General features: G+C 41.3%; 2 protein-coding genes across 3 annotated transcripts in view; both read left to right on the top strand.

Moving 5' to 3' along the window:
* The first annotated feature begins 650 nt into the window (after nucleotides 1-650).
* Nucleotides 651-3,199, top strand: LOC139476934 (thiosulfate sulfurtransferase-like). The gene is made up of 4 exons (XM_071259497.1): nucleotides 651-729; nucleotides 1,528-1,677; nucleotides 2,595-2,719; nucleotides 3,119-3,199. Exons 1-4 carry the CDS (start codon nucleotides 651-653, stop codon nucleotides 3,197-3,199), a joined length of 435 nt encoding a protein of 144 aa, XP_071115598.1.
* Nucleotides 3,200-9,616: 6,417 nt separating this feature from the next.
* The window catches only part of LOC139476861 (uncharacterized), a 46,835-nt gene continuing 29,034 nt past the window's right edge, over nucleotides 9,617-27,417 (top strand). Inside the window, exons 1-2 of one of the 2 annotated variants that reach the window (XM_071259449.1) lie at nucleotides 9,618-10,067; nucleotides 22,848-22,994. The gene's annotated coding sequence lies outside the window, so the exon portion shown is untranslated. Of the gene's footprint in view, nucleotides 10,068-22,847; nucleotides 22,995-27,417 lie in introns of both variants that reach the window. The other variant, XM_071259450.1, reaches the window with a different exon arrangement.

The raw sequence follows: 27,417 nt of genomic DNA, 5'->3' as shown, positions 1-27,417 counted from the left end.
TTTGTGGATGTAAAACATTTAAAATGTGGGGAGACGTAAACAGCTTTCTATGATAATGCTGTGACATTGCCTGCATCTTCCCGAGGTAAGAGAGTTAACCGACTATAAAAGTCTAGTTTCCACCCTTGCCGAATTAGCTGGAATTATGGAGTTACATTTTGGCAGGACTAACGAGTCCGGTTCGTAAACTGTCGTACAGATTTCGGTCGATTGCAGGATTTGAAAAACTGTGCACCGCCAACTCGTTGTCAGCAGATATTTTCATAATCTTTTCATGTTTTTAATCAAGGTGCTCACGTGATTTGACGCATTTCGAGATGCAAGACCCGTTTTATCACAACATAGATATTGATTATCGAGTCCGTTAACTCTCTTGCCTCGGGAAGATGCATAACCTGTGCAGTGTACAAACCATATGCCCCACATCATGTAACTGTAAAATACCATTATATTTATTATCAATATATCGTCATCCCTTTTGAGAAAATGAAGATGATCTGTCTGGCTGGCTGTCCACTACATTATTCATCCATCCACCCATCCATCCACCCATCTATCTATCCACTGCATTGTTCTCACTATTTTCCCATCAGAATGGAGATGTGACTGTAACAATAGATAAAGATATATTGGCGTCCTACAATGACGTCATGACCTCCGCTGATAAACAACTGGTGGACACAAGACCTCCAGAAAACTTCGCCGGCGAGGAGCAGGAGCCATCTCTGTGTGAGTAACTTCCTCCCAGTGCCGTAGCCAGCCTCAAAAGATGCATAGTAAAAATGTATGTTATGTAGCAGGCGGGTCGAAATCCGGGGCAGAATAGGTTGGGTATAACTGAAAGTACGTATTCATACCCTGACGGCGTGGGTTGTTGCTCATACGATCGACCAGTGGTTTGCTTTGCCCAGACTCAAATATTTACAAGCCGCCGTGATGTAGCTGGAATATAGCGACAATGTGCGGCGTGAAACAACATCCACTCAAGCATTCATATGTAGGTCAAGGATTCAGATGCAGAGCAATGCCACAAATATATGGTAGAGATGTAGATCACGTTATCGTCATACTTTCATGTATTGCAAGTTCGCTGTCCTTTTCATTAAGAGTTGGGACGATTGGGTAGCCTAGTGGTTAAAGCGTTCGCTCGTCACGACGAAGACCCGGGTTCGATTCCCGACATTGGTACAATGTATGAAGCCCATTTCTGGTGTCCCCCGCCGTGATATTGCTGGAATATTGCTAAAAGCGGCGCAAAACCATACTCACTCATTAAGAGTTATCTACCCTTTGCACGGCGACCCGTAACGAGCTGTCAGATCTTTCGACGGCAGTGGACATTTTATATTGTTCGGAATAAGAATAACGTATTTAAATGCCTATAGGGACATTCATAAACAAACATTCGGTTTTATTAACGATCGAGATACTTACTGAAAATCGTGACTTCACAAAACCATTCTGTTCCAATACTTTATCGTCTATGTAACCTGTTAACGGTATTGTTTTCGTCACTTTGTCGTACAGTCCTGCAGGCGTTTATGCCTGCCCTTGGCATGAAGAAGGAAGGCCTTGACCTACAAACAGGTCACATGCCAGGAGCTGCGAGTGTCCCCTATCCTTCCATGTACCAAGAAGATGGTGTCACATTCAAGACCAAAGAGGATCTAACTGCATGTACGTGTTTCCCTCGTCGGGCGGTATAGTACTTCTTTAAAGTATGTTAGTGAGTGAGTGAGTGAGTGAGTAAAGGTTTACCGCTGACTAGGACCATATTTAACTCATACGTGGCGCGTAGCTTTATTCCGAAGGTCGCAGATATCTTTCCTATTTATGTCAAACTCAAGGGTAGGATTGCAATAGATCAAGGAACAGAACCTCTGCGTATCTGGGATTCGAACCTACGATCGGAGGATCCTAGCAACTTTAAGAAACTTAACTCAGTTCGGACAAACTGTAAGCTTTCTGAAGCTTTGGAGATCAAGGACGAAAAACGGTTTTGGAAAACACGATGACGACCTCCTTCAAACCACGATCGATTTCTTATTCCAATTTGCTATTCTTATTCAAAAGTTTCGATGTAAAAATATCGACTTTGGAAGTGAATAAAGAAGACATTCGTTTGTAGATTATCACAATATTTTATTATTTGTAGCAGGGGCGGTCGGGTAGCCTAGTGGTTAAAGCGTTAGCTCGTCACGCCGAAGACCCGGGTTCGATTCCCGACATGGGTACAATGTGTGAAGCCCATTTCTGGTGTCCCCCGCCGTGATATTGCTGGAATATTGCTAAAAGCGGCGTAAAACCATACTCACTCACTCACAATTATTTGTAGCAAATTAGATACATAGAAGTGCGCGCTGTAAGTCCAACTACCCATATTGGCAGACATTTCAAACGGATAATATAAAAAGGCTGATATTAAACAGTGAACGGCTGAGGAGATATGGTAACAAGGGCAAGTGGGTGAGTATGGTTCTACAACGCCGCCTCCCGCAGCTGAGGGAGATGGGAGCACATTATGTGTCTGTATTTTTGTAAGGTTGTGTTCAGTACTGAGAAACTAATATCTGGTTATGTGTTTCTGTTGTCAGTGTTCCAGAAACAAGGCGTGAAACTGAAGCAGCCCATCATAGCATCGTGTTACGTCGGTCTGACAGCCTGTATCTTCGCCCTTGCCGCCAGTCAGTGCGGACTCGGAGACGTGTCGGTGTACTGTGTAAGTGTATAGTGGCGAAAACAGGATCCGCCACCGGCACCCACGTAACAATAGTACAGCTTGATTACACATACAGCATCACCTCTCTGTGACGCTGTCCTGTATCAATGAGTGTGTGAGTGAGATGGGTTTAACGCAGCTTTGAACAGTACTAAGTCACGGCGTGTCAGCTTAATGTGGGAGGAAAGCCCGAAGTGATGCAGGTCTCAGATGTTTACCACTTTGGTAAATCACACGAGCAGGGGTATGGTTATGACAAACCTAGAAACATAAGGATATATCTTGTGTTTCTATATTCGGTGGGAAGCCAAAAAGACTTATTTTTTAAATCATGAAATGAAACCCGTTTGAGGACGAGTATGAGTATGTAAATCAAACATCTGTCATTATATATTTCAGGGCTCCTGGGTAGAATACGGACAGAGGGCGCCACAGTCGAAGGTCCAACGATCCCGTTTCTCCTCTGTCCCTTCCTCCTAGAGGCAGTATTCGACGGGTGTTATGTAGTACACATATACTGATATATACCATTGTTTGTAACCGTAAATGTTTATCATTCCATGATTTGTGACGTTTGTTTTCCGAATATACAAAATACCATGACTAGTAACCACATAAACAGATCCAACAAACCTTTACTTCTGTGCTGCTGTTAACGAGCGAGCGTAGTTGATATCAGGTTATGTCAGGGCGTCCTCATTTAATTACTAGGCTGTTATAATGGAGTTACATTTTGGCTGGACTAACGATACTATGCATAGTCCAATCAAAATCGCGCAACGAAACCGAAAACCGGTTCGTAAACTGTCGTGCAGAGTTCGGTTGATTGCAGGATTTGCAAAGCATGTGCAACGCCAACTCGTTGTCAGCATATATTTTCCAAATCGTTTCAAGTTTTTAATCAAGTTGATGCACTTCGCGGTGTAAGAGCCGTTTTGTCACAACATAGATCTTGATTGTCGATCAGATCGTCTTGACCGGGCGCCGCCATTTTGTTTGAAGCAAATGCAAGTGATATGACAGTTGGAATCTGATTGGTCAATAGGAAGGTACATAACTGATAATAGCCACTGGTGGCGCTGCGATCAAGCGCAGTAATTCGAGCCTAGTTCGGCAAGGTCGGAAACTGGACTTTTAGTCAGTTAACTTTCTTGCCTCGGGAAGATGATAGATAACAAGTAGCACACAGATAATTGAGTGAAGCCAGATATACCTGTCAGTAAGAATAGCAAATAACACACAGATAATTGCGTGAAGTCAGATATACCTGTCAGTAAGAATAGCAAATAACACACAGATAATTGCGTGAAGACACATATACCTGTCAGTAAGAATAGCAAATAACACACAGGTAATGAAGCCAGATATACCTGTCAGTAAGAATAGCAAATAACACACAGGTAATGAAGCCAGATATACCTGTCAGTAAGAATAGCAAATAACACACAGATAATTGCGTGAAGACACATATACCTGTCAGTAAGAATAGCAAATAACACACAGGTAATGAAGCCAGATATACCTGTCAGTAAGAATAGCAAATAACACACAGATAATTGCGTGAAGTCAGATATACCTGTCAGTAAGAATAGCAAATAACACACAGATAATTGCGTGAAGACACATATACCTGTCAGTAAGAATAGCAAATAACACACAGGTAATGAAGACAGATATACCTGTCAGTAAGAATAGCAAATAACACACAGGTAATGAAGCCAGATATACCTGTCAGTAAGAATAGCAAATAACACACAGATAATTGCGTGAAGTCAGATATACCTGTCAGTAAGAATAGCAAATAACACACAGATAATTGCGTGAAGACACATATACCTGTCAGTAAGAATAGCAAATAACACACAGGTAATGAAGCCAGATATACCTGTCAGTAAGAATAGCAAATAACACACAGATAATTGCGTGAAGACACATATACCTGTCAGTAAGAATAGCAAATAACACACAGGTAATGAAGCCAGATATACCTGTCAGTAAGAATAGCAAATAACACACAGGTAATGAAGACAGATATACCTGTCAGTAAGAATAGCAAATAACACACAGGTAATGAAGACACATATACCTGTCAGTAAGAATAGCAAATAACCCTCAGGTAATGAAGCCAGATATACCTGTCAGTAAGAATAGCAAATAACACACAGATAATTGCGTGAAGTCAGATATACCTGTCAGTAAGAATAGCAAATAACACACAGATAATTGCGTGAAGACACATATACCTGTCAGTAAGAATAGCAAATAACACACAGGTAATGAAGCCAGATATACCTGTCAGTAAGAATAGCAAATAACACACAGGTAATGAAGACAGATATACCTGTCAGTAAGAATAGCAAATAACACACAGGTAATGAAGCCAGATATACCTGTCAGTAAGAATAGCAAATAACACACAGGTAATGAAGCCAGATATACCTGTCAGTAAGAATAGCAAATAACACACAGATAATTGCGTGAAGACACATATACCTGTCAGTAAGAATAGCAAATAACACACAGGTAATGAAGCCAGATATACCTGTCAGTAAGAATAGCAAATAACAAACAGATAATTGCGTGAAGACACATATACCTGTCAGTAAGAATAGCAAATAACACACAGGTAATGAAGCCAGATATACCTGTCAGTAAGAATAGCAAATAACACACAGATAATTGCGTGAAGTCAGATATAACTGTCAGTAAGAATAGCAAATAACACACAGATAATTGCGTGAAGACACATATACCTGTCAGTAAGAATAGCAAATAACACACAGGTAATGAAGACAGATATACCTGTCAGTAAGAATAGCAAATAACACACAGATAATGAAGACAGATATACAGTGAGGATTAACATGGTGAACAAACTGATTGAATAGTAACTTTTTAAAAAGTATGTTGCTTGATTAGATCTTCATACACAGACGGTAAAGCACGAGAATGAATGGGCAGACCATGGGTCATTGTCGAGACGAACCCACGATAGGCAGTGTTAATCGAGCGGCAATCAAAACGCTCAAGATGCAACACAAATTAAACATTCCGTGTGACTATTTTTACTCAGTGTTTTAAGACATATGTGTTGTAATAAACAGATAAACATCCTGTGTGTGTCTGTTGTTTTCTCTGGAGGACAGGCACTCTTGAACAATTCAAACGTTGCGAGGCATTGCTGGTAGAAGCGTCTGTAAAAGGCGCAGTGTTTCCATGGGAGACTACTCTTCTTGCCTTGTGACGGTCGGGGAGGGATCAGATTAATTCCGTCACCCAACTTTTTGAATGTTGTACGCCGTTATACAATTTGGCAGCATGTCACTAGGAGATGTGGTGGGTCAACGGAATGCAAAGTAATCGATACATCTGTCATGCATCCTATGATATAATGGGAGTCTCTGTTTTCAATCACTTTGAAAATATATTTTTACAAAGCCGTTGGAAAAACAACATTGCTACATCTTTGCGACCTTAATGTCCTCACAAAACAGTGTTAAAACATATGGGCGACCACACTCCTGTCAACGAAGAAACGCAATCCCCCTGATAGCTGTTGAGGTCATGTGCCTTTTCTGGTCTAAAGGGTTGTATCGATAGTTTGTCGCAATACGATTCGTACCTCGATATTGTCAAAGGAATTTAATACCGCCCAAATGGCTAACTGATGTAAATTACATTAACAGTAATACTTGTACATGCTTTTAGAAAATGAAATCACACATTTTCATTTTGACACATTTTACATGATGTGTATCGACTTTACATCGTGCTATAATGAATCGTGAATATGAATATGTCCTTACCCAAATACTATCCAAATTAAACAGCCATTGTGACCACCAATACTCATTTACAGCTGATTCTTTTGACAAATATAGGACACTTGATGACACTTGTGGGCTGGGTTCCCCGAATGTCAACAAATCTAATACCAAATCATGTGGGTTTTTTCCATAACTGAATTCATAGTTCAATCAGGCCTTAGTATAATGCAGTAGCGATGAAGGCATCTCCGAGATGCATAGCATTATGTTCGATGGGGTGCGATGACACAGCCAAGCCACCGAGTCTGACCACCCGATCTCTTAAGTCGTCTCGTACGTCAAAGATAGCTGAAGGATGCAGGGCACGTATTCTAACCAGGAATCGAGAGATCAAAGCCAGTAAAATACCCATCTGTGAGCTTAACACTAAGAACCCTGCTGTATACATCTTTTACCAAAAGGCAATCAACACCACTCCCTTATTATATATAGTATATATGTACAAACCCAAGCCGCCTCCGTGGTCTAGTGGTAGAGCGTCTGCCCTGAGACCAGAAGGTTGTGGGTTCGATGCCCGGCCGCGTCATATTAAAAGACATTAAAAGTACTTGTTGTTACCCTGTCTGGTGCTCGGCATTAAGGGGCTAAACCAAGGACTGGTTGGCTCGGAGTCAGTATACTGTGTCTGAATGGGGTATTCATGTTAAACTACGGCATGTTATGTCAGTGTCCGGGCTAGTACAAGGCACAACGCACCCGCACGCGCGCGCGCACACACACACACACACACACACACACACACACACACACACACACGTGCATGCACGTCGCCACATAAGGGCAATAATCTTGAACGCAACGTTGAACTTCACTCACCTCACCTCACCTCACCTCACCTCACCTCACCTATACATCTTTTCGTTACATAGTTCCAGAACACAAGTCGAATACAGTATATAATGAGTGACTTGGATTCAACAATGAGATGTTTAGATATAAATAGTTAAAATGTTTTTTGACTGTGGAATACTCCTGTCTACCTAAAAACACTAGGAATGAAATGCGACCATAAAACAGTATGCATACCACTCCAATCCTGTCACATCAAAGAAAATCGATGCAGTTAGCCATTGTACGATCATACAATCTCAGTCGGAATTTGTGCTGGCAACCGTTACATTAAACCGAATCTACACTATACATGTATGTCTTTATTGCACGATGTTGTTTGCGATACTCGTACATCCTTACCGTGTCTATGAAAACATTCCGACAGTGACGCAGGTCTCATGCGTTTAACAATCTGTTGAAACCCATGAGCACGGGTATGGAGCCGACAGACCAAGGATCATAATCCGGGCGGATCTGGGATTCGAACCCACGATCATAGAGACTAAGGGCGACAGCACGACAGTAGACTTGGCAACTGCTGGCGAATATGAAACTTGTGTGATATTTACACAACATGACATATATGTTCTTCAGGCAGTAGATGTGCGCATACAGTGAACCTCGCAATTCGGAATCCCGCCTACTAGGATATAAAATCCCGTAACCAAACCAAGAACTGACTTTTGTTTACCTGGTCTCTCCACCATCCGGACATTAAGTCTAACTCGCCAGACCCCAGTTAGTTTAGAACTGTTACCTTTAAGCAGGTTATATCAATCCCCAAGTCTTCCTCAATCTGAAACATCGAGGTTTTTCCCTCAAAGTGACTGTTTAGCCAATTGGCCAATCACCTTGCTGGTCTTGGTGGTTTACATCCTTCTCTCGTGATATTATCTAAGAGGGCAAACAACAGATATCGGCGAATGTTTTCAAAGGTTCAAAGTCGAACTGCACCGGATGACTTCGAGGATCAGACCTGCTAGTTTGAAGTCATCAATCAGTTTAATATACCGCACATTGCTCAATCGGTAGGAACATTAAGGAAAAACAGCACGTTATGAAGTTATTTCTTTTGGTTTGATAGAACAGAGACAGTGACCTGGGTCCACTTGCACAAAGTAATCTTAGCGTTACGACGATCGTAACTCCCATACTATAACATAGACTTACGACAGTCGTAGCCCTAAGGTAGCGTTGTGCAACTGGTCGTTACGAATGTCGTTAGTTCTCTGTGTCCCATCTATCTTGTGTATTCACTTGTCATGCTGGTATGTCGGGTTTGATTCCCAATGGAGCTACATCAGCGGGTTTTCTTGGTGGTCTTCTATAAAACTCCATTTTGTCTCTGAAAGACCATATATACCGATTTCCACCGTGATCACACTAAAGCTCATTTGTGGAGGGGTAGGTTCCCAGAGGCTCATGCTTGTCTCCCCACGGGGATTCTGTGTCCCGTTACCCAACTCTCCATGTCTGTCTCCACAAGGGAATTCTGTGTCGGATTCGTTACCCAGTACTTCATGCTTGCCACCCCAAGGGAATTCTGTGTCGGATTCGTTGTCCAGTACTTCATGCTTGTCACCCCAAGGGAATTCTGTGTCGGATTCGTTACCCAGCACTTCATGCTTGCCACCCCAAGGGAATTCTGTGTCAGATTCGTTACCCAGCACTTCATGCTTGCCACCCCAAGGAAATTCTGTGTCGGATTCGTTACCCAGCACTTCACGCCGACTTAAGCTGGACATCGAGTGTGACCAGGTCGAATGTGTGTCATCGTACGCCGACGACGTGGTTCGTTGTTAACACTCCCAGCCAACGGACGAGATTTAAGTAATTACTGGTCGCCGTAATTACAGCGATCCGCGGCATAAAATAACATCCATACACTCACTCAGACGGACCTCTGCAGAGTAAGTAGACGCAGTTTATCAATGCCTAAAACTCTGCCTTTTTTCACAACTTAAATCACGGCAGAACATTTAAAATATCACAAGGCAAAGTGAATTCATTTCCAGGACTGCTAACTCTATTCACACAATAAACTCGTCCTGTCTAACTCCATCAAGTTCGGTGTATGAAACGTAAACAATCAAACAATACCCTCGCCAAAAACCAACAACAGGAAATCGACAAGACACCCAAGGCGTTGACAAAAGAACCCTGAATTTTAAATTCAAAACTATTCATATCTGCACAGGGGCCACTTAACGGCGTACGGCTATGCGACAAGTGCTGTAATTCACCTCAGATAGGTAACCCACGTTATCGGACTTCCTTATCGATTTCTCGAATATTAGGCCAGAGACAGAATTAAGAGCTTTTGAGGACACGAGCTTCATGGTGAGGATTAAACCCACCCGTCTAACCACCCAAGGCTTGGTGACACAGTTGTGATAGCCCAAGGTGAGAGTAGGCCCATCTGCCGACATTCATCGCATGTGTCGTGTGTAGGTAAAGACTACGTACTCTCTACAGGTAGAGCGGGCTCTATTGCTGGTCGCTGTAGTGTGACTGCACAGTGCTTTTTCCCACATCACCGTGTTGTAGTGGTGAGTTTGACGTTGAGCGTGGAGACAGTGCTGTTGGTTCCCTCGTCACGGATCTACCAGTGATTTGTGTCAGTCTAGTGTATCCTGTTTGACATGTGGAGAGCGCGGTGAATATACTGGAGGAATACAGTGTACCGTACGGTAGGTGTTGTTGTTGATGTGTTGTGACTTTAGGTGTCACCGTCATCGTCGACTGTGTGGTGTGGTCACAAGTGTCGGAGTTGTGAGGTTTTAGTCGACACTTGGGTAGGTTCATGCGATGTGTTGTTAGGTCTACGGTGGTGGAGTGTTCTGTGACGCCATTAGTGATCTGAATTCCCATTCTCTGGTTGACACACGCTGTGTCTCTTTATCTCTCGTACACACTGGCTGCCCCCGTCTCATGTATGTATCTGTTCTCGTGAGACACTTACTCTCTCATACAAACTCTGCACACACTGTGTATCACTCTAACATACACACGCGACTGTCTACGCTCACACACACACTTCCCACACGTGTTTCTCACACACACACACGTGCGCGCAAACCTCTCACACACACACACACACACTCCCCCTCTCTCACACACACACACACACACTCAATGTATCTGTCTATTTTACAAACAAACCCACACGTTTCTCACACCATTGCCCCTTTTACACACACACACACACACACTCTCTCGCTCTCTCTTTCTCTCTCTCTCTCTCTCTCTCTCTATCTCTCTTCCCTCTCTCTCTCTCAATGTATCTGTGTATTTTACAAACAAACCCACACGTTCTCACACCATTGTCCCTTTTACACACACACACACACACACACACACACACACACACACACACACACACACACACACACACACACACACACACACACACACACAGAGAGAAACACACACAGAGAAACACACACAGAGAAACACACACACACACACACACACTTCTTCAACACTGTAATATAGATCTAAGCGTTGTTTCCGGGCCAACATTTCCTCTTGTCTACACTAAAAGCATCAGCCAGCCAGAATCAGCTTACAATTCAGGTTGTTATCTGTGGTGTGGTAAGTGACAGGAACACCCAGGAACACTTTCCTAACACAATGTTTACGTCCGCCTGCAACGACGAAATGACTATACAATACACGCTTCGATACAAAACGTACAGTTACATGCGCTGAATAGACGCCATTATACAAAGCCACAGTATGATAAACTTCAATGCAGTTTGGCACATGTATATATCTAAAGTTTATCCTGCCACGTACAAAAGACACTATTTACTGTCCATATCATCGATAACAACAGTAAATGTTGTCACATATGGACAATGTATGAACTACTAACATGACAACTGTTTTGAACTGGTATCAGTGTGACGTAGCTTTGCCAGAGCCCCACGTACACGGTACAGGTATTCATGTCTCGTTGTGAGACATGTCACGGTGGTCACATTAAGGTGACACTGCCATATTCCTTGTCTGGAGACAACAGAAAGTTCTTCATTATACAAGCATAGAAAATCTATTGTTGTGTGTTGACAACAGTCGTCGGCCATGATAGGAAATAGGTTATGACGAAACAATAAATTACAACAAGTTGTAAAATAACAGTGGGCGATCCCTGCATATATTCATGACAGTCTATTCGTAAAACTCGCCTTAATCAAATGTTCATTAATATTCATTGTTGATACGTCGCTCATCCATGGTACTTATGCCTACATGATTTGATGTAAGTGTGTTAAATTAAAACGACCGAATAAAGACGTGTTTTCTTTATTGCTAACAAAGAAAGAGACTTAACTAAAAACATGTCGATAGGATAAGTCCATTGGTGTCAAGACTGTATTAATTGATAAATGTCTTCTGTATATGCAGCTTAAGATATAGAAGTCAGTTGTTTAACGCCACAGTACGCCACAATGTAGCTATGTTATGATAAACTGAAAATAATTTAGTCTGATTTTGAGTCAGACAATTAAGTGGTTGATATTATGAACACATATTCTCGTCGTCTGGATTCGATCACATGTCACATGTAATCATGTCTCCCTGTCTTCATGTTCATGTTCTGCAGTAGGTGTGAGGGTGTGTGTGTGTGGGGGGGGGGGGGGGGGGGGGGATCCAGAATCCCCTGTTGTCAGCTTCTCAGAATTTTACCAAGTATCCCCCACGATCTTTCACCCACCCACTAATGTAAGAATCAATACGTTATATTTTCAGGGAGGTAGTAATAATGACCAAGCAGGGTTTTAAGTGGACGTCATGGCAATATGAGTAGGGACAACCAATAAATTAGGTTTAATAGCCACAGAACAGCCGTAATCAGGTTGCCGTGAAATATCGTATTTCCAATACACTTAATATGATAAAAACACGCCCTACCCAAGGGAGGTTACTACAGTTGTATCACGTCCAAGATGACACTGCCATTACGTTTGACAACGATTCTACAATATTGACCAAGAGCAATTCGTAAGCTTGTTTTTAGCCAACTTAAAACCAGCTCCTGTCCTATGTTAAACTGGGTAATTATATTGTAATAGGAGGGGCAGATTTTATGGTAAAGACGCTAGATTCTATTTGGTGGAAATGTTGGCAATTTGTCTCGTATACCCTCGGGCCATGGTTTTTGTGACGATTTTTCCTAAAAATAGCGGAGGCGTCTCATCTGTGCATTGATCGTATATAATGCAACATAAACCGAGCTTCGACAGGGACCAGTATGACTTAAACATGGATGTGTTCAATGTTTCGATAATGTATGTAAACTGCTGGGCAGAAGAAATTATACACTTGAAAACTGTATTTTACCAAAATATTACAAACGTTATTAATCTGAAAAAGTCGACTATTGTGATATATTCATTGTCAGTCATTGATATGATACATGTCGTATCGCTTGTGGTACCCTTATAAAATACATCACCATCGAAAGACCATTTCTTGTTTGTTTCATTTTTAGCCACCATAAAACAAACATGGGTGTCTACTTTCTTTTGCCTGGCTGTGTAAATCTACTCTCGACCTTAACATAGAAATGTGCTGCTGACTTATTTCGCCAACACTGTTTCTTAGTAAAATATATTGAACTCTAGAGACCCTATAGGTTTATACAGCCGTTAAAGGACCCAGAGTGAGGGCTATTCCCACCAACAACTGGCGCTGGTGAAAATATTGTGTACAGGTGTACGATGACGCATCGCTCCACCGGAACACCACAGCCATATCACGGTGGCCTGTGGATGTTCGAATCTGGAACACACAAACCAGTGTTTGATAACCTGAGCACGTCCCAACCCATCTTCCAGAGGCAAGAGAGTTAACTGATTATAAAAGTCCAGTTTCCACCCTTGCCGAACTAGGCTGGTGTTATGGAGTTACATTTTGGCTGGACTGACGATTCTATGCATAGTCCAATCAAAATCGCGCACCGAAATCGAAATCCGGTTCGTAAACTGTCATGCAGAGTTCGGTCGATTGCTGGATTTGCACAGCATGTGCACCGACAACTCGTTGTCAACACATATTTTCCAAATCTTTTCAAGTTTTTAATCAAGTTGCCCACGTGATTTGATGCACTTCGCGATGTAAGAGTCGTTTTATCACAACATAGATCTTGATTGTCGATCAGATCGTCTTGACTGGGCGCCGCCATTTTGTTTGAAGCAAATGCAAGTGATACGAGAGGTCGGTTCTGATTTGTCCATAGGAGAGGCATAGAAGGGATATAACTCGTCACAGCCACCGATGGCGCTACGATCGAGCCCAGGAATTTCCCGCCTAGTTCGGCAAGGGTGGAAACTGGACTTTTAAAGTCAGTTAACTCTCTTGCCTCTGGAAGATCGGCCCAACCATGAGTACGGTGACTCACAATCGGCCAGGTTTGACCCTGTGATCACCAATAGTCGTGCTATAATACACAATGTAGTGCGTTTCTGTCGTAGACTAATCCTGGTTTTGTTACCACTTCTAATAATGCCAGGATGGATTGGTAATGTATATAATGTTGTCCATGAAATGCTCCAAATTCCTCGTGTGACGGCTAAACCGCTTTAATACCAACGGGCTATAATCCCCTGTAATCAATATCATATATACTGAACAAGATAAGTTGGGGATCATGAATATTTGGGGGAACATTTTTTCTAGTGAAAAATAAGCACACAATTCATAGAAAATATCATCAGAATTATGCATGATCCTAACTTTATTTGTTCAGTTATTTAAATGAGTATATGTTTTTAATATATCGTTTCCACATATGTCATTGATAGATTAATCCGTGTGTTAATTCTACGTCAGTGGCCATGAATACTGCAGTACCTCCCGGACAGAGTACCACACATGAGTGACAGCGGTCAGAAGTGACTGGTGCATGATTAGAGATATTCACACACTGACTGGTCAACCGTAACCTTCCAACGTCGTGACGTCATTGACGTCTTCGTCCGGTATTATTTCATTATTTCCGTCAGCAGGATGCAGATTGATCAGATTTTCTACAAATAAATGTTCCGATAATGGAACATGCTGTCAGTCGCTATTATCAGCCATGACAAAAGAAAATTGATCTCATGAAAAGCAGACGTTTTACTCCGATTCCATCTCCTGTCGGGTAAAGATCTTGTCTAATGATATCGTAGTTAAATCGTAGGTAGAGACTGGGAATCTAAATATTCCTGGTCATAATAGGTCCCCAGTCACTCATGCTTGCCACACTAGTTACAATACGCGTACGTGTCCTGGTTAATTGTGTGACATGGCTATTAACAATCCTCCATGATACGGTCGTACTGTTGCGTACTGAATGCGGCCTCAAACAACATTTACTCACCTATCAAAGATAAACTTGCCTTAATAAACAAAGCATTAAACGAAGGCGTGTGCATATACCAGTGTGTATAGAACGGATGGATCGGTCAATCGCTTCATATCGAAATCGTGATATCTCAATTCGACGTGCACTTTCATTTCACGATTTATCGCGATGTCGATACATTTGGGTAATTGTGGTCCACATATCGTTAAAAAAGGTATCTTACTTGTTAGACTCAATAAGAAATGTGGACGACAAAGTGATGTCGTAAATTCACACTTAGGAAACATTCCCTCAAAGATAATACATGCTGCGTATTGTTATACAATGACTTGATTATTTGTCTTCAGAATCCATGCTTGCTGTTAAAGGCGACTATCGTAAGAGGCGACTAACGGGATCGGGTGGTCAGGCTCGCTGACTTGGTTGATGCATGTCATCGTATCCAAATTGCGTGGATTGATGGCGATGATGTCAATCACTGGATTGTTTGGTCCAGGCTCGATTATTTACAGACCGCCGTCATATAGCCTGAATATTGCTGAGTGCTGCGTTAAACAAGAAACAAATAAACTTGATTATTTACCCGTTGTTGATGATTGAGTTGTCCTGTCAGGTGATATTTTGCAATATCACCATGGATTAAAATAAATATCAGGTAATGTTGAATTGTGACTTGTGATAAACCACACCCCTACTGATATGTAATGTACACACCAGACTGCACGGTGCTCTTATGGATGTTCACACATGCAGGAAGAGCGGCAGGTGATTGGTACTGAGCAGTAACTCCAGCGAGAACAAAGACGCAGTGACTAGAGGTGCAGGGGTAGGCAAACACGATGTTAGTATCCGGGGGTGTGGGGAGTGGGATGGTCAGGAGAAGATAATTCCTACCTGCAATGTATTCGCCTTCAAATAACTGGCACACCTGCATTGTCTTGCCCTCGAATTGTGAAATATAATCTCAAGTTATAAACTACATTTCACCGGTCAGAAACTGTGACTTGTATGGAATCCTAGAAGGGAAAGGGACATTGGGGAGGGTGGGGGTGGAGGATATAGTCATAGAAACCTGCCAGAAACGCAAAAGTTATTGAAAATACAAGCTCCACCGCCCACCCAGCCACCCCCCACCACCAACCGACAACCACGTCGAGTAAAGATATATTTTTGAAACAGGTGCGCAATCATTAATAGCTGGAAGCGCCCGTTAAATCTACAGTAGTCTGGCAGCGTACTCGTATATTTCCATGGAACACAATAAACTCAAAATATATTTGCTATCGACATTTGTGTCAGAGAGCAAAGGTTTATTTGCGCGTGATATCGTGATATGAAAGCAGTCGTATCTAAATGCTGAAACCAAATTAACCTTTGATGGTAAAATCAGACTTCTTGACTGTGCGCGAAGACGTTCTAAAACGCTGTGTAAGTCTTACTCACAACATATCAGTTCCAGGTTCATAAAGGTCTGCCTGAAGTGCTAAAATATATTAGTTTCGGCTCATAGTCCTCATTGCGGGGTTGTTGTCAGCCCGCTTAGCCACTTGGAAAGTATAGATAATCAAAAAGCAGACGAAAACCTTTGTTATTTTCCACTGAGCAGCGAAACAGACGTCAAAGGTGGCATCTGATTACCGCGCATGCGCTAAACTGTTAAACACACGCCTCTGAAGGTCAAAGTTGGTAACGGTCTTTGAAAATGTGATAATACCTGTCAAAGTATATAGGACGGAATAAAATTACAAGATATGTATCACTGTGGCAGGGCTGTCAACAGGTGTATTAAGTAGCAGCTCAAGTTAGAGTTTCCTTTTTAAACCCCGGTGTCACCCGATCCTGAAGCCGGATTTCTAGGTTTACTATGCCCCTTGCAGAGGCAGACATTTCATTTTGAATCGAGCCATTTGAACGCAAGTTAAGGTGATCGGTCTACTTCCTTGTGTAGAATGTTTCAGATCCTCCAAGGTATTCGGCTAGTCATCGTCAAATGTTATCAACGGAAACCTTTTTGCTGGCCTTTATCCCTGAGTTGTTTTTATTATGTTCCGGTCGTGTCATACCGAAAAACGTTAAATCATGGGACTTCTTGTTACCATGCCTGGCGCTCGGCATTTATGGGATAAAACTAGGACTGGTGGGCTCGAAGTCAGTATACTGTGTCTGAGTGGGGTATCCATGTTAAACTGTGGCCTGGTATGTCAGTAGGGGAGAACTGTAAAACCGGGGTTCGGCCTAAGACACACATACACATACAGTAAACTACGTTTATAACGAACACGCTTATAACGAACTGTCGGATATGACGAACTGTTCGTTTGGTCCCGGCCATTTGCTGTAAATATTATCATATAAAATTGATTGATATAACGAACACATAACGAAATAACGGATACATACATGCATAAATACAGACAGACAGACAGACATACACTCTCTCGTACACACGCTATGTAAGTGCAATAACCTTGAACGCGACGTTAAACCCCTTTTCACCCCACCTCATCATACGATAGTGTTTGAAGTAGCCAATGAGGATATATTGGAATGTATCAAACTAAAAATATGGTCAGAAAACTGCAATTACTTTGTCAACAGATGTGGCGTAGCAGAAATAAGTGTTTGACAAACTTGAATCAACTTGCAAGGGTTTCTGGGTGTTCCTAGACTAGGAACCCTTTAAAACCAAATAGGATTGTTCACAATTACAAATGCGTGATTGGTTTCAAAAATCTTGTTTATTTTGGGCAAGGAATGCTGTTCCCAGTGTGTATGACTAGACTATGTCATGTCATACCTGTAATGTATAGCGAGTGTATTCAGCGGACAGGGATTGGATGCCCATACCTTCTCGAATCGTGATGAGCTGTTAGGATGTAATGTTAGTATGAGCATTGAATTCGGATATGCCAACGTCTATAGCATGACATGTATGGTATGCAACACTATTAAAGGTACACTGCCAGGCAAAAGAAAGTATACCCTTTTAAATTTGACAAAAACATTGCAAACGTTATCAAACTAATACTAGGCTGAAACACTGCAAACGTAAGGTCCAAAACAATTATGATACTCGTATGAAATACGTCAACCGTTCTTGTTTTATTTGAAGCCACTATCAAACATGGGTGTATACTTCTTTTGTCCAATTTAGTTGTTACATGTACATGTAATTGATTTCTTAAGAGCTTTACTTTTACCGCTTTAACTGGTATCATTTATCTGAAAATATAAGTCAAAATGTCATTCGAGTGAAATAACACTTAATGTCACTGCTACTTTCCGTCAACCCCAGGGGGGCACGGGTAGCCCAGACGCCTAAGGCGCCGCGATTCTCTGTGAACAGTTGCGTCCCTTGGGCAAGCCAGAAACCTATGATTGTGGGTTCGAATCCCGGTTCGCCCCGACTATGTTTCTAGGTTGTAAGCGCCATAGCCGTGCTCGTGGGTTTTACCGACGCGACATAACTGGAATACTGTCAAAAGCGGCGTTAAACCCAACTCACTCACTCACACTGTCAACCCCAGAGGTACTATTGTCTTCTTAGTCAGATCATAAAGAACAGCGAGAAAAAACATGGTTAATAAATATTTGTCTTTTCGTGGCGTGGCCTGTAAATGCTGATTTATTCACTCGTGGTTGTGTCTACAGTGATAACATCAACGTTGTAAGGTCACTCGGTGAGATAAACATGTTGTTGACGGGACACATACACTCTATTTATATACTTCCACGTACGCATCTCACCCTCACAAAATGAGAGTGAGTGAGTGAGTGAGTATGGTTTTACGACGCTTGTAGCAATATTACAGCAACATCACGGCGGGGGACACCAGAAATGGGCTTCACACAATGTACCCATGTCGGGAATCGAACCCGGGTCTTCAGTGTGACGAGCGAACGCTTTAACCACTAGGCTACCCGACCGCCCCCCACATAATGAGAGAGACGATACGGGTGGACCAGGGGAGCAAAGTGATTTAGGGGTGGGGGTAGCCTAGTGGTTAAAGCGTTTGGTGGTTACGCTGAAGACCCGGGTTCTATTCTCCGCATGATGCATGGGTACAATGCGTTAGTATAATTTACCTGACGTGATTTCGCTTGAATGTTACTGAAGCGGCGTAAAACCAACTCACTTACTCACCCCGGACTGTTCACCTGGAAAAGTGTAAGTCTAGATCTTCATATGCATGGGGATAGGTGAAGTGACTCGTTGTCTCAAATAACAAACAAAACAATACAACAAAACGTTTTGTAAAAAATCGGAGAGAAGATATTCACGACCTGAATTTGTCCAGAATTGCAGAAGACAAAGAGCCTTCCCGAGATCTGGTGTTAGTCGTGAATACAAACAGCCATTAAGTAGAGGAAGTTATTACTTGTCCAGATTAGTATACACTTCTGCTAAAGAAAAATGATTTCGGATTCACTCACACAAATGACGCATGTGGCGTCTTGGTCTCGAGGAACACGTTCACTTCCCGGCACGCGTTGCGTGAAGTGTATATCATTCCGCAGCTTGGTGGTAAGATATGAACGGTTTTAAACACCTTGAAACCTTTTTGCGAGTTGTCATGTGTGTTGATTCCAATTGAAGTGGTAAAGTTGTTCCGTTTGTAACACTTTTAAGTTAGAAACAGGATGACTGTGATTCAATCCTCACGGCGGACAGTTAATCCCTGTTGACGTTATTTTTAAATGTCTCGTGAATAATAATAATAATAATAATAATAATAATACATGCCACTGTTATACAAACAGCAAAATCATGAAGAGCAATACTTATGGTTTTTTTAAGAAAAAATTTTTTCCAGAAAAAGTACAACTTTATGGATCACAACGTCTGGTTTATAACATAAGCGACGTTTCAATGTTGTTTATTACAACGTTATCAGGCTGGAGAGACGCGGTCGGGTAGCCTAGTGGTTAAAGCGTTCGCTCGTCACGCCGAAGACCCTGGTTCGATTCCCGACATGGGTACAATGTGTGAAGCCCATTTCTGGTGTCCACCGCCGTGATATTGCTGTAATATTGCTAAAAGCGGTTTAAAACCATATTCAGTCAGTCACTCACTCACTCACTCACCGAAACGTCGCTGCATTAAAGTTGCATCTTTTCTTATTTACTCACCAAGAATGCCAATCAAAGAGTTTGCAATACATTACATGCAGAATAATTTTATGTCCCTGTAATGGTGTGAGTTTTGTCATTGTTCGTGATGTAATGTTTATTCGTTTATTTGTTGTTTAACGGCGCACTCAGCAATATTCCAGCTATAAACAAACAAGAAATGATTATTCGATGATGACGTATTTCGGGTCAGATACATTTTCAAACGTCTACTTTCTTTTGACATTGTTTATATACACAAATATAATTCGTGAAATTGACATAGTGTCAAGCAATGGAGACATTCATACTATGCTTGGCGAAACGAAATCTACATCATTGTCAATTTCATATCACACACGAACGACACATGTTTTGTGCGTGCAAGAATGTCGCGCGGTCACGTGACAATCGGTTAATGGTAAACAACTCATAAACCTACATAAACAATCAACCATCTCCATCTATGACTAATGGCTTAAGATAATGGCATGTTTCTTAAGAACAAGCATGTTTCTATCTCACCCTACGATCTGGGTGAACGAGTTTTCCACGTATAGAAGTTTCATGTCGTTAATGGTCGCGTTGGGCCAGGGGTCGTGATGTACCGTGCTGTGTGTGTCTGTTGTTTCATGTCGATTTCAGTAATTCTATCAGGGGTCGATCTTGAGGTGAATCGTGTTTTGTTTGTTGCCTAAAGACAAACCTTTTCTCAAACCGCCCGCTTTACATTTATTTATTACAAATATACATCATGACGTGACTAAAATAATTTTGAAAGTGGTGTTCAACAAATCACTATCTGAAATTCCGTTTGTCCGTCCTTAGTTCTAAGGACATCTTCAGTGTGCGACCTATAATTTGAAAACTACATCATAGATTCATTTCAAACTTGAGAAAAACTTCCAATACCAGAAGCTCAGCGCGAAGTTTGATTTCAATATATGGATTTTCGGAAACAAATACGGCTATTTAATAAATCACTCTCTAACTTTTTTACGGGGTTTTGTAAATAAGTGAATTTTACGTGACTGTCGGCAATATTTCAGCCATTTTCTACAATATCTTAAGAATGTCATTAGCCTTTACCAACCAGAAAGATTCCTTGAGATGAGAACAGTGAAGTACCACTGAAGACAGCCATGGGAGCACCTGTTCTGTGGAACACTACTCAGATCAGTAGCTACCCGTAGAGAAATCAAAGAAGAGTTAACAACTCCTCATTTTCTAGAGACATTCACATTTCAACTATCTTTCTTATTCCCGTGTCACAACATATATATGTTACAGCGCCACAGAGCATCACTGGTTTGGTATTAGGCGCCATGCAAATGCATCATCGTCATCATCATCATCATCGTCTTCATTAGTATTATTAATGTTGTTGTGGTCGTTGATCACACGGTGCCTCTGCCGGGGCAGCGGAAGGTCAATAGTTAAAGATAGCTATTGAATGATGGACACCTATTTAACCAGGAATCGAGATAATAGTATAATACCCACATGTGAACTGAACACTAAGTACCGTGCTGGTATTCATCCTGAACCAAAAGACGTTAAAAACATGGTACTTTTTGTTACCCTGTCTGGTGCTTCACATTAAGGCATAAACAAGGACTGGTCGGCTCAGAGTCAGTTCAATGTGTCTGGTGGGGTATCAATGTGGCATAGTTTCTCACTGGACTAGCAATATAAAACCGGCATAAGCCCGCACGAGTACAAGCAGCCACACGGGGCATGGTATCACGCAAACCAGTCACAGATCCTGATCAAGTATGCTCTCACGACGGCAATGGGGTGCTGGGGATCTATCGTAACCAGGGTCCTGAGACGTCAAGCCTGGGGAATAACTAATACCGATACCCCATGCCTTCCATGGGGTGAAATAATAAAGTGAAATAAAAGACCATGTGAATAATTATATAATAGAATAATATGACTATCATGAGAGAGCACATCATAATAAGCAGCGGTCTGACCCTCGTTGTGTAGAACCGTACCACGAAGTCAGCCCTTAGCCTAGCTTTATAACATGGCAGCCACGTGTGTTTGGCATATTTGAGGAAACTCTCTCTCTCTCTCTCTCTCTCTCTCTCTCTCTCTCTCTCTCTCTCTCTCTCTCTCTCTCTCTCTCTCTCTCTCTCTCTCTCTTTGCAATGGGCAAGCTTGAAGCTAATATCATTCTCTTCCTTGTTTAATCGAGGAGTATCCTTTGGAGTTTATTCGCGAAAATGTAATTGTGTAGTTAAACGTAAGAAATCCTGTTTGCTGTAATCGAATTTTTCAACATTTAACGTTATAGACAAATCAGCCTTCTTCGAAAATTTCTTTTACTAACTGATCAAGCAATCAGACCAGTTTAGATGCATGTAAACAAAAGACAACCTGCAAGAATAATTGTATTTTCTTGATGACATTTATCAATTAAGGGGGCTATTTCACCATGTAATTCCAATGTTGCTTCTTCCAATATTCAATTGAGTTCTGCACCTAAAAACACCCAGTGATCACAGATACAGATGTACAATATCTGGCAGATGTTAAATATGACGTCCTAAAAAAATTTAAACTATAAGAAACTCAATAGCATGTTCACTTTCAATATACATGTATTGGTGTCAAAAATCGTGCATCCTATTTGAACATGTTTCGTTCAACACCGTAGAAATTTGAGCGTTTTCAGTCTCTGAAGCAAAACCTCCCAAATTTGTCTTTGGCATTTCTAGATTTCTTCAGTTTGAAAATGAACCGATTCTCTGGGCTCCTTTCGATTATTCATTAAAAGACAATTAAAACAAAATATATCTTGAAATATTTTCATTGATGTAAGTCAAGGCGTTCGTGTGCGCATGTTTTTCTGATATTTTGGTGTCTATGGTTCATCGAACTATAGATTTTTTTTGTACATTTATTCTTGCTTTGTATACGCGTATTGACACATTATATAACATATCAGACCCCCATTAAATGATGATGTCTGCATTCGATATTCTCATCAATTTTCCAGACACTATCTTCCGGTCCCGGCCAGTTTCCCATTTCCCAGGATTCCTCATCACAAATGTCAACGTCACAACCCTGATTTCGAATCGATACCAGCGCAATGCAGCGGCAAAACCGCACCTGTAACAAAAAATACAGGTGATATTAACAGGTGAGTTGTCTAAGCGTAGTTACGAAAATGTAAATGGTGATGTAAATTGTTGACACTCTGGTTAACACGCAAATGATGTCGTAATTGAGTTGTAAATTGCTGTCATCGCGAGCGTCGTCACGTCAGTTACGTGTAGTTAGCCGGTGAAATGGACAAGGCGGTTTGATTGATACCTGATATTGATTACTACGGCTATATACGGGAATAGTAAAGGAAGTAGGCTGACCACATGAGATACGGCCCACACCAGCAGGACATTCGGACAGATCAATACATATGTTGTAAATAATAATATGAGTTCGTTATGGACTATAAAATAGCGATGTATATTACATGGAAGTCTCAAGTATGAAATCGACACCTGTTTGACTAATATTGTGTGTAACTGGTTGTCACATGTTAAACCGCCACTTTTTCCTCCAGGAGGGAACGGAAGGCCTGTCATCTTTGAGACACAGCACAAGTCACACATTTGACCTCGTAGGGGGCAATTACACACTTTATGTAAACAAAACACAATCACTTGTCTGATAAGGATACTGTATTGCCATAGTTAGCTACATGATGCCAAGAGTTTCTTTACTTCTTTACTGTTTTATGCTTTACAAAATTTTAATTTTCCCTAAAGAAATTAATTGCAGTTTTAGAAAGAATATAAATGTTCATATATGAAAAATAACAAAGTCAGTTCACCACCACTTGTGTCCCATATATGGCTCATTTATCCTATTTGGATATTTTGTTCGCACAAGTGTCAACACACATTCCGGCATTATTTGTCTGTGATGGAAGACAACATGCTCCCCATCACCCAGTCTGATCTTCTACATGGCTTGCATTTAACACCTCCATAGAATTATTAAGTTGTTTTGTTTTATTTTTAATCTGGTGTATATATGTATCTAAACTAAAAATATTGCGTACAGGTTATTCAACAGGTTAGTTTATTATGTTTTTTGCGAACAAATAAACACGGCAGAACTATAGGGCAATGTGTCATAGGTTCACGATAGCTTAACTTGACAGTCAGAACATGAGGGTCGGGAAACCGGTCAACAGTGCAGCCCTGGGGTGATCATAATAGACACATCATGCGATAAAATTAACACCTCTCATCAAATGTCAATTACCAGGCTACCACGTTGAAATCAACAAACGGCGTCAGAAAAGTTTTGGAAGAGATTACAATCGATGTAGTTTAATATTTATTTAAGATAAACAGCATAACGTCCTATGTCGGTCACCGAGTAAGATTCCCTGGGAGAGTACAGTCGTGAAAGTCCGTATATAAATGTTTATTTCAGATCCACTGAAATTAACCAGCGAAATGGACATCTGTCTCTAGAGACGCCTATCTCCATGATCGCATATGTCTGACCCGCCAAATAAGGGATGTGTCAGTTTCGTCTTGAATATATTCATCCTAGTGGACCCATGGGGTGGAAATGCCGTGAAATCCATCAGCACATACACAGTTCTTGAAAGTATGTAGCCCGCTGTAAGCACCTACAACCATTTATCATAGGGAATATCAACACCATAGAAACACGCTTTTGCATGAGGGGCTAGACAGTGGATAAAAAAGGGATTTCTTACTGCAACTCAGTTAAACGAATCTTTAATGTTGCCGCCACAGGAGATAAGTATATTGCTAGGAATGTAGCGATTCATTGAATAATCGATGAATCGCGATACTTTGTGATTATCGTATAATTTCTTAATGTGACCTTTAAACGATATACGTATTTTCCATTGGACGAGAAGTCGGTCACATGACCACGAAACTGAAGTTCAATAGCGTATGAAAAGCACATTTTGGCAAGAGTGTATTCTTGAAATGACGTAACCACTGACGAACCGCTTCCACATTCTTGGGGAAACTCTGTGAATTCCTCAGCACTAATAAATACAGAAGCGTCGTTTTTGATCATTTAGACCCTCAAATACCCGCAGTATTTAGCATACCCTCAATGTGAAACGTAAGAGAGTGTGACTGCATGCCCGTTTACATGTATCCTCGCTACGACTCATCCCAGTGAACGACACGAAGAAATGCACATCCAAACTATTGACTCGATCCTTGCCTAGACTGACAGTGACAATCTACAGCAATCTATGAATTTACCTCAGAATCTGTTTGACGCGCCTTTATAATCACCTTTCAATGATTTGCCAATTGGTCAATGATGACTTACATTAACAATCGTCACATGTGACAGGTTCATTAACAACTTCGGAAATCTCTCCCGTCACGATTATCGTCTCGGCCATTTTGACGTCCTGCACTTGATGTAAATGTATTACGACGCGCCGTAACATTGACTGACACTTAAGTAGTTATAACCGACCGCCGTTCATACAGTTTGACCCTCGCTCTGTGAAGGTTCATACTTTAGATGTACTGACACAACTGAATGTCAATTCTTGATTCAAATTCATACATGTAGAGGTAATAGGGAATGTTTTATGGTGTGAAAATGAATGGTAAAATCCTGGCCGTTTTTGGTACATCATTGATACCCGTGCCTCTTGATTACTAAATATGTTTATCTGGGTCTCTAACTAGCCTGGATAAGGGCTCCTTCCAATAACAAGTTTCCATGAAGCGTATCTAGAGAGTTTTATTTAGATAAGTACAGAATCGCTACTGTTTTTCCTTGAAACAATGACGTCAAACGTTTGTAACTGCTGACGCCATGTCGATAGGACGTTTTGGCAACAACTTACCTTTTCTTGTCAAATACAAGTGTAAAAAACATTTAAAACTTAATGGGATAATGTTTTAGTTGAAAGCTTATAACTATTGTCTTCAGAAAACTCCACCCATTGTAATTTCTAGGTCAAGTCCCCCCCACGCAATCCTTATTGTATTCGTCTCTGAAATGAAATTATTTGACTAAAACGGTTGTTATATTATCTTAATAGGATGAAATAAAAAGAAGCTGCAGTTATCGAGAGTTGTCGACTTTTACAGACTTGCACGGGTGGTAGTGGATATGTTTTGTTTCAGGGTCTGTATGACATGTGTGTCAATGTGCCCCAATGTGTGATCTGACTAAATGTGTGTCAATGTGCATCAATATGTGATCTGACTGAATGTGTGTCAATGTGCATCAACTGGGGAGGTCGTTGCTCATGCTGTCAGTCAGTTGCCTGGTCAAACTCGATTGTAACAGGCCTCTGCGAAATAGCTTATATATGTCTTGATGCGGAATATATTACATTCACTCTTTATTCTGTACAAACAATAATTTACAATATATTTTTTCTTTTGAGTTTTTTCTCAATACTTTGTCAATATATCCCAAGATAGTTACTTGAATTCAACTAAAAGGACACTAAATGTGTTTAAAATGTAATACTCGGCCTCGTGTAAAATTGATGTCGAGAGTGTCAACTCTAATTTTTATCACTTCGCATCCAGGAAGCATAATTACAAGTCTCTTGGTGCTCATGATTGATTGTAAACACCAATCACACTCTAATCTAATAATCCGTAATCCCCAGCTTCTGGTGACTGATGCTATATATGGGAGATACTGACAGGTGATGAGGGGAGGCACTCTGCGGGGGGAAACGTGTTCCTGGATGAATCTCAGAGGCGCCTCCTGTAACGTCCTACGTAGCTCACACACAACCGCAGACCTGTCTCATAGTCAAAGAATTCGGTGCTTCATTAAAAATGGATATGTGGAGGTCTTATATCAGCATTACCATGTCTAAACATGGGTTTTTTCAGATGTTCTATGTTCAATTCTGTTGGGTAGGTGAACGAGTGCGCTTTTACCAATATGCTTGCTATTCCACGGGCGATAACACCATGAATTCGCTTTACATATTGTTCCTGTGTTGCCTGGTTCTTCCAACACCTTTATCACGAGGATGTGGGACCATTAACTGCACTTGTGCATTACTGCGGGGCACTTTCAGCGGTAACTCATCCTAAGAACGGCCATATCTTAGTTTGGTTTGTGAGTGTATTCTACATTCCGTTATAATATAGCACGTGGAATGTGACTTGCCTTTGTTTAAAAACGACCAACTGTGCAATATTTTTGTTGTCTACGTTTTAAATTCGTTGGTCAGGGGATTGGAGATGGAAACGGAGCCTATTTCTTTTCTGCTTAAGGCTTGTAATCTCTTCAACGATTCTGCCGGCGGGTCTTCCCAGACACACTAATTATTGTAAGTGCTGTGCAGATGACATCCACGGGTCCCCATGTCCTTACAGACACGGAAGTGCAGGATTTCTCACATACCGGCGCCCCCAGATACACCGATTTGCTATCAGCTCTTGCAACAATCGTCCTGCGTTAATTCAGTTTTAACTGTCAATCCGCTGTGTCTGTCTGCTTCTTTCGTTAGAATTGGTTATTTTTGTGTGTTCCGGATGCGATGTAAGGATTACCAAATTCGGTTGAAA

Source organism: Haliotis cracherodii, unplaced genomic scaffold (assembly GCF_022045235.1).
Source record: "Haliotis cracherodii isolate W230 unplaced genomic scaffold, xgHalCrac1.p SCAF_1, whole genome shotgun sequence".
NCBI classification, from domain to species: domain Eukaryota; kingdom Metazoa; phylum Mollusca; class Gastropoda; order Lepetellida; family Haliotidae; genus Haliotis; species Haliotis cracherodii.
The sequence above is the reverse complement of the archived record's forward strand: the minus strand, read 5'-3'. Positions and strand labels throughout refer to the sequence as shown.

Bases quoted from the DNA above. Each gene is read 5' to 3' on its own strand.
- LOC139476934 (XM_071259497.1), top strand. From the start codon at position 651: ATGACCTCCGCTGATAAACAACTGGTGGACACAAGACCTCCAGAAAAC. The intron at 1,678-2,594 runs GTACGTGTTTCC...TTCTGTTGTCAG, and splicing joins CAAAGAGGATCTAACTGCAT to TGTTCCAGAAACAAGGCGTG. The intron at 2,720-3,118 runs GTAAGTGTATAG...TATATATTTCAG, and splicing joins GAGACGTGTCGGTGTACTGT to GGCTCCTGGGTAGAATACGG.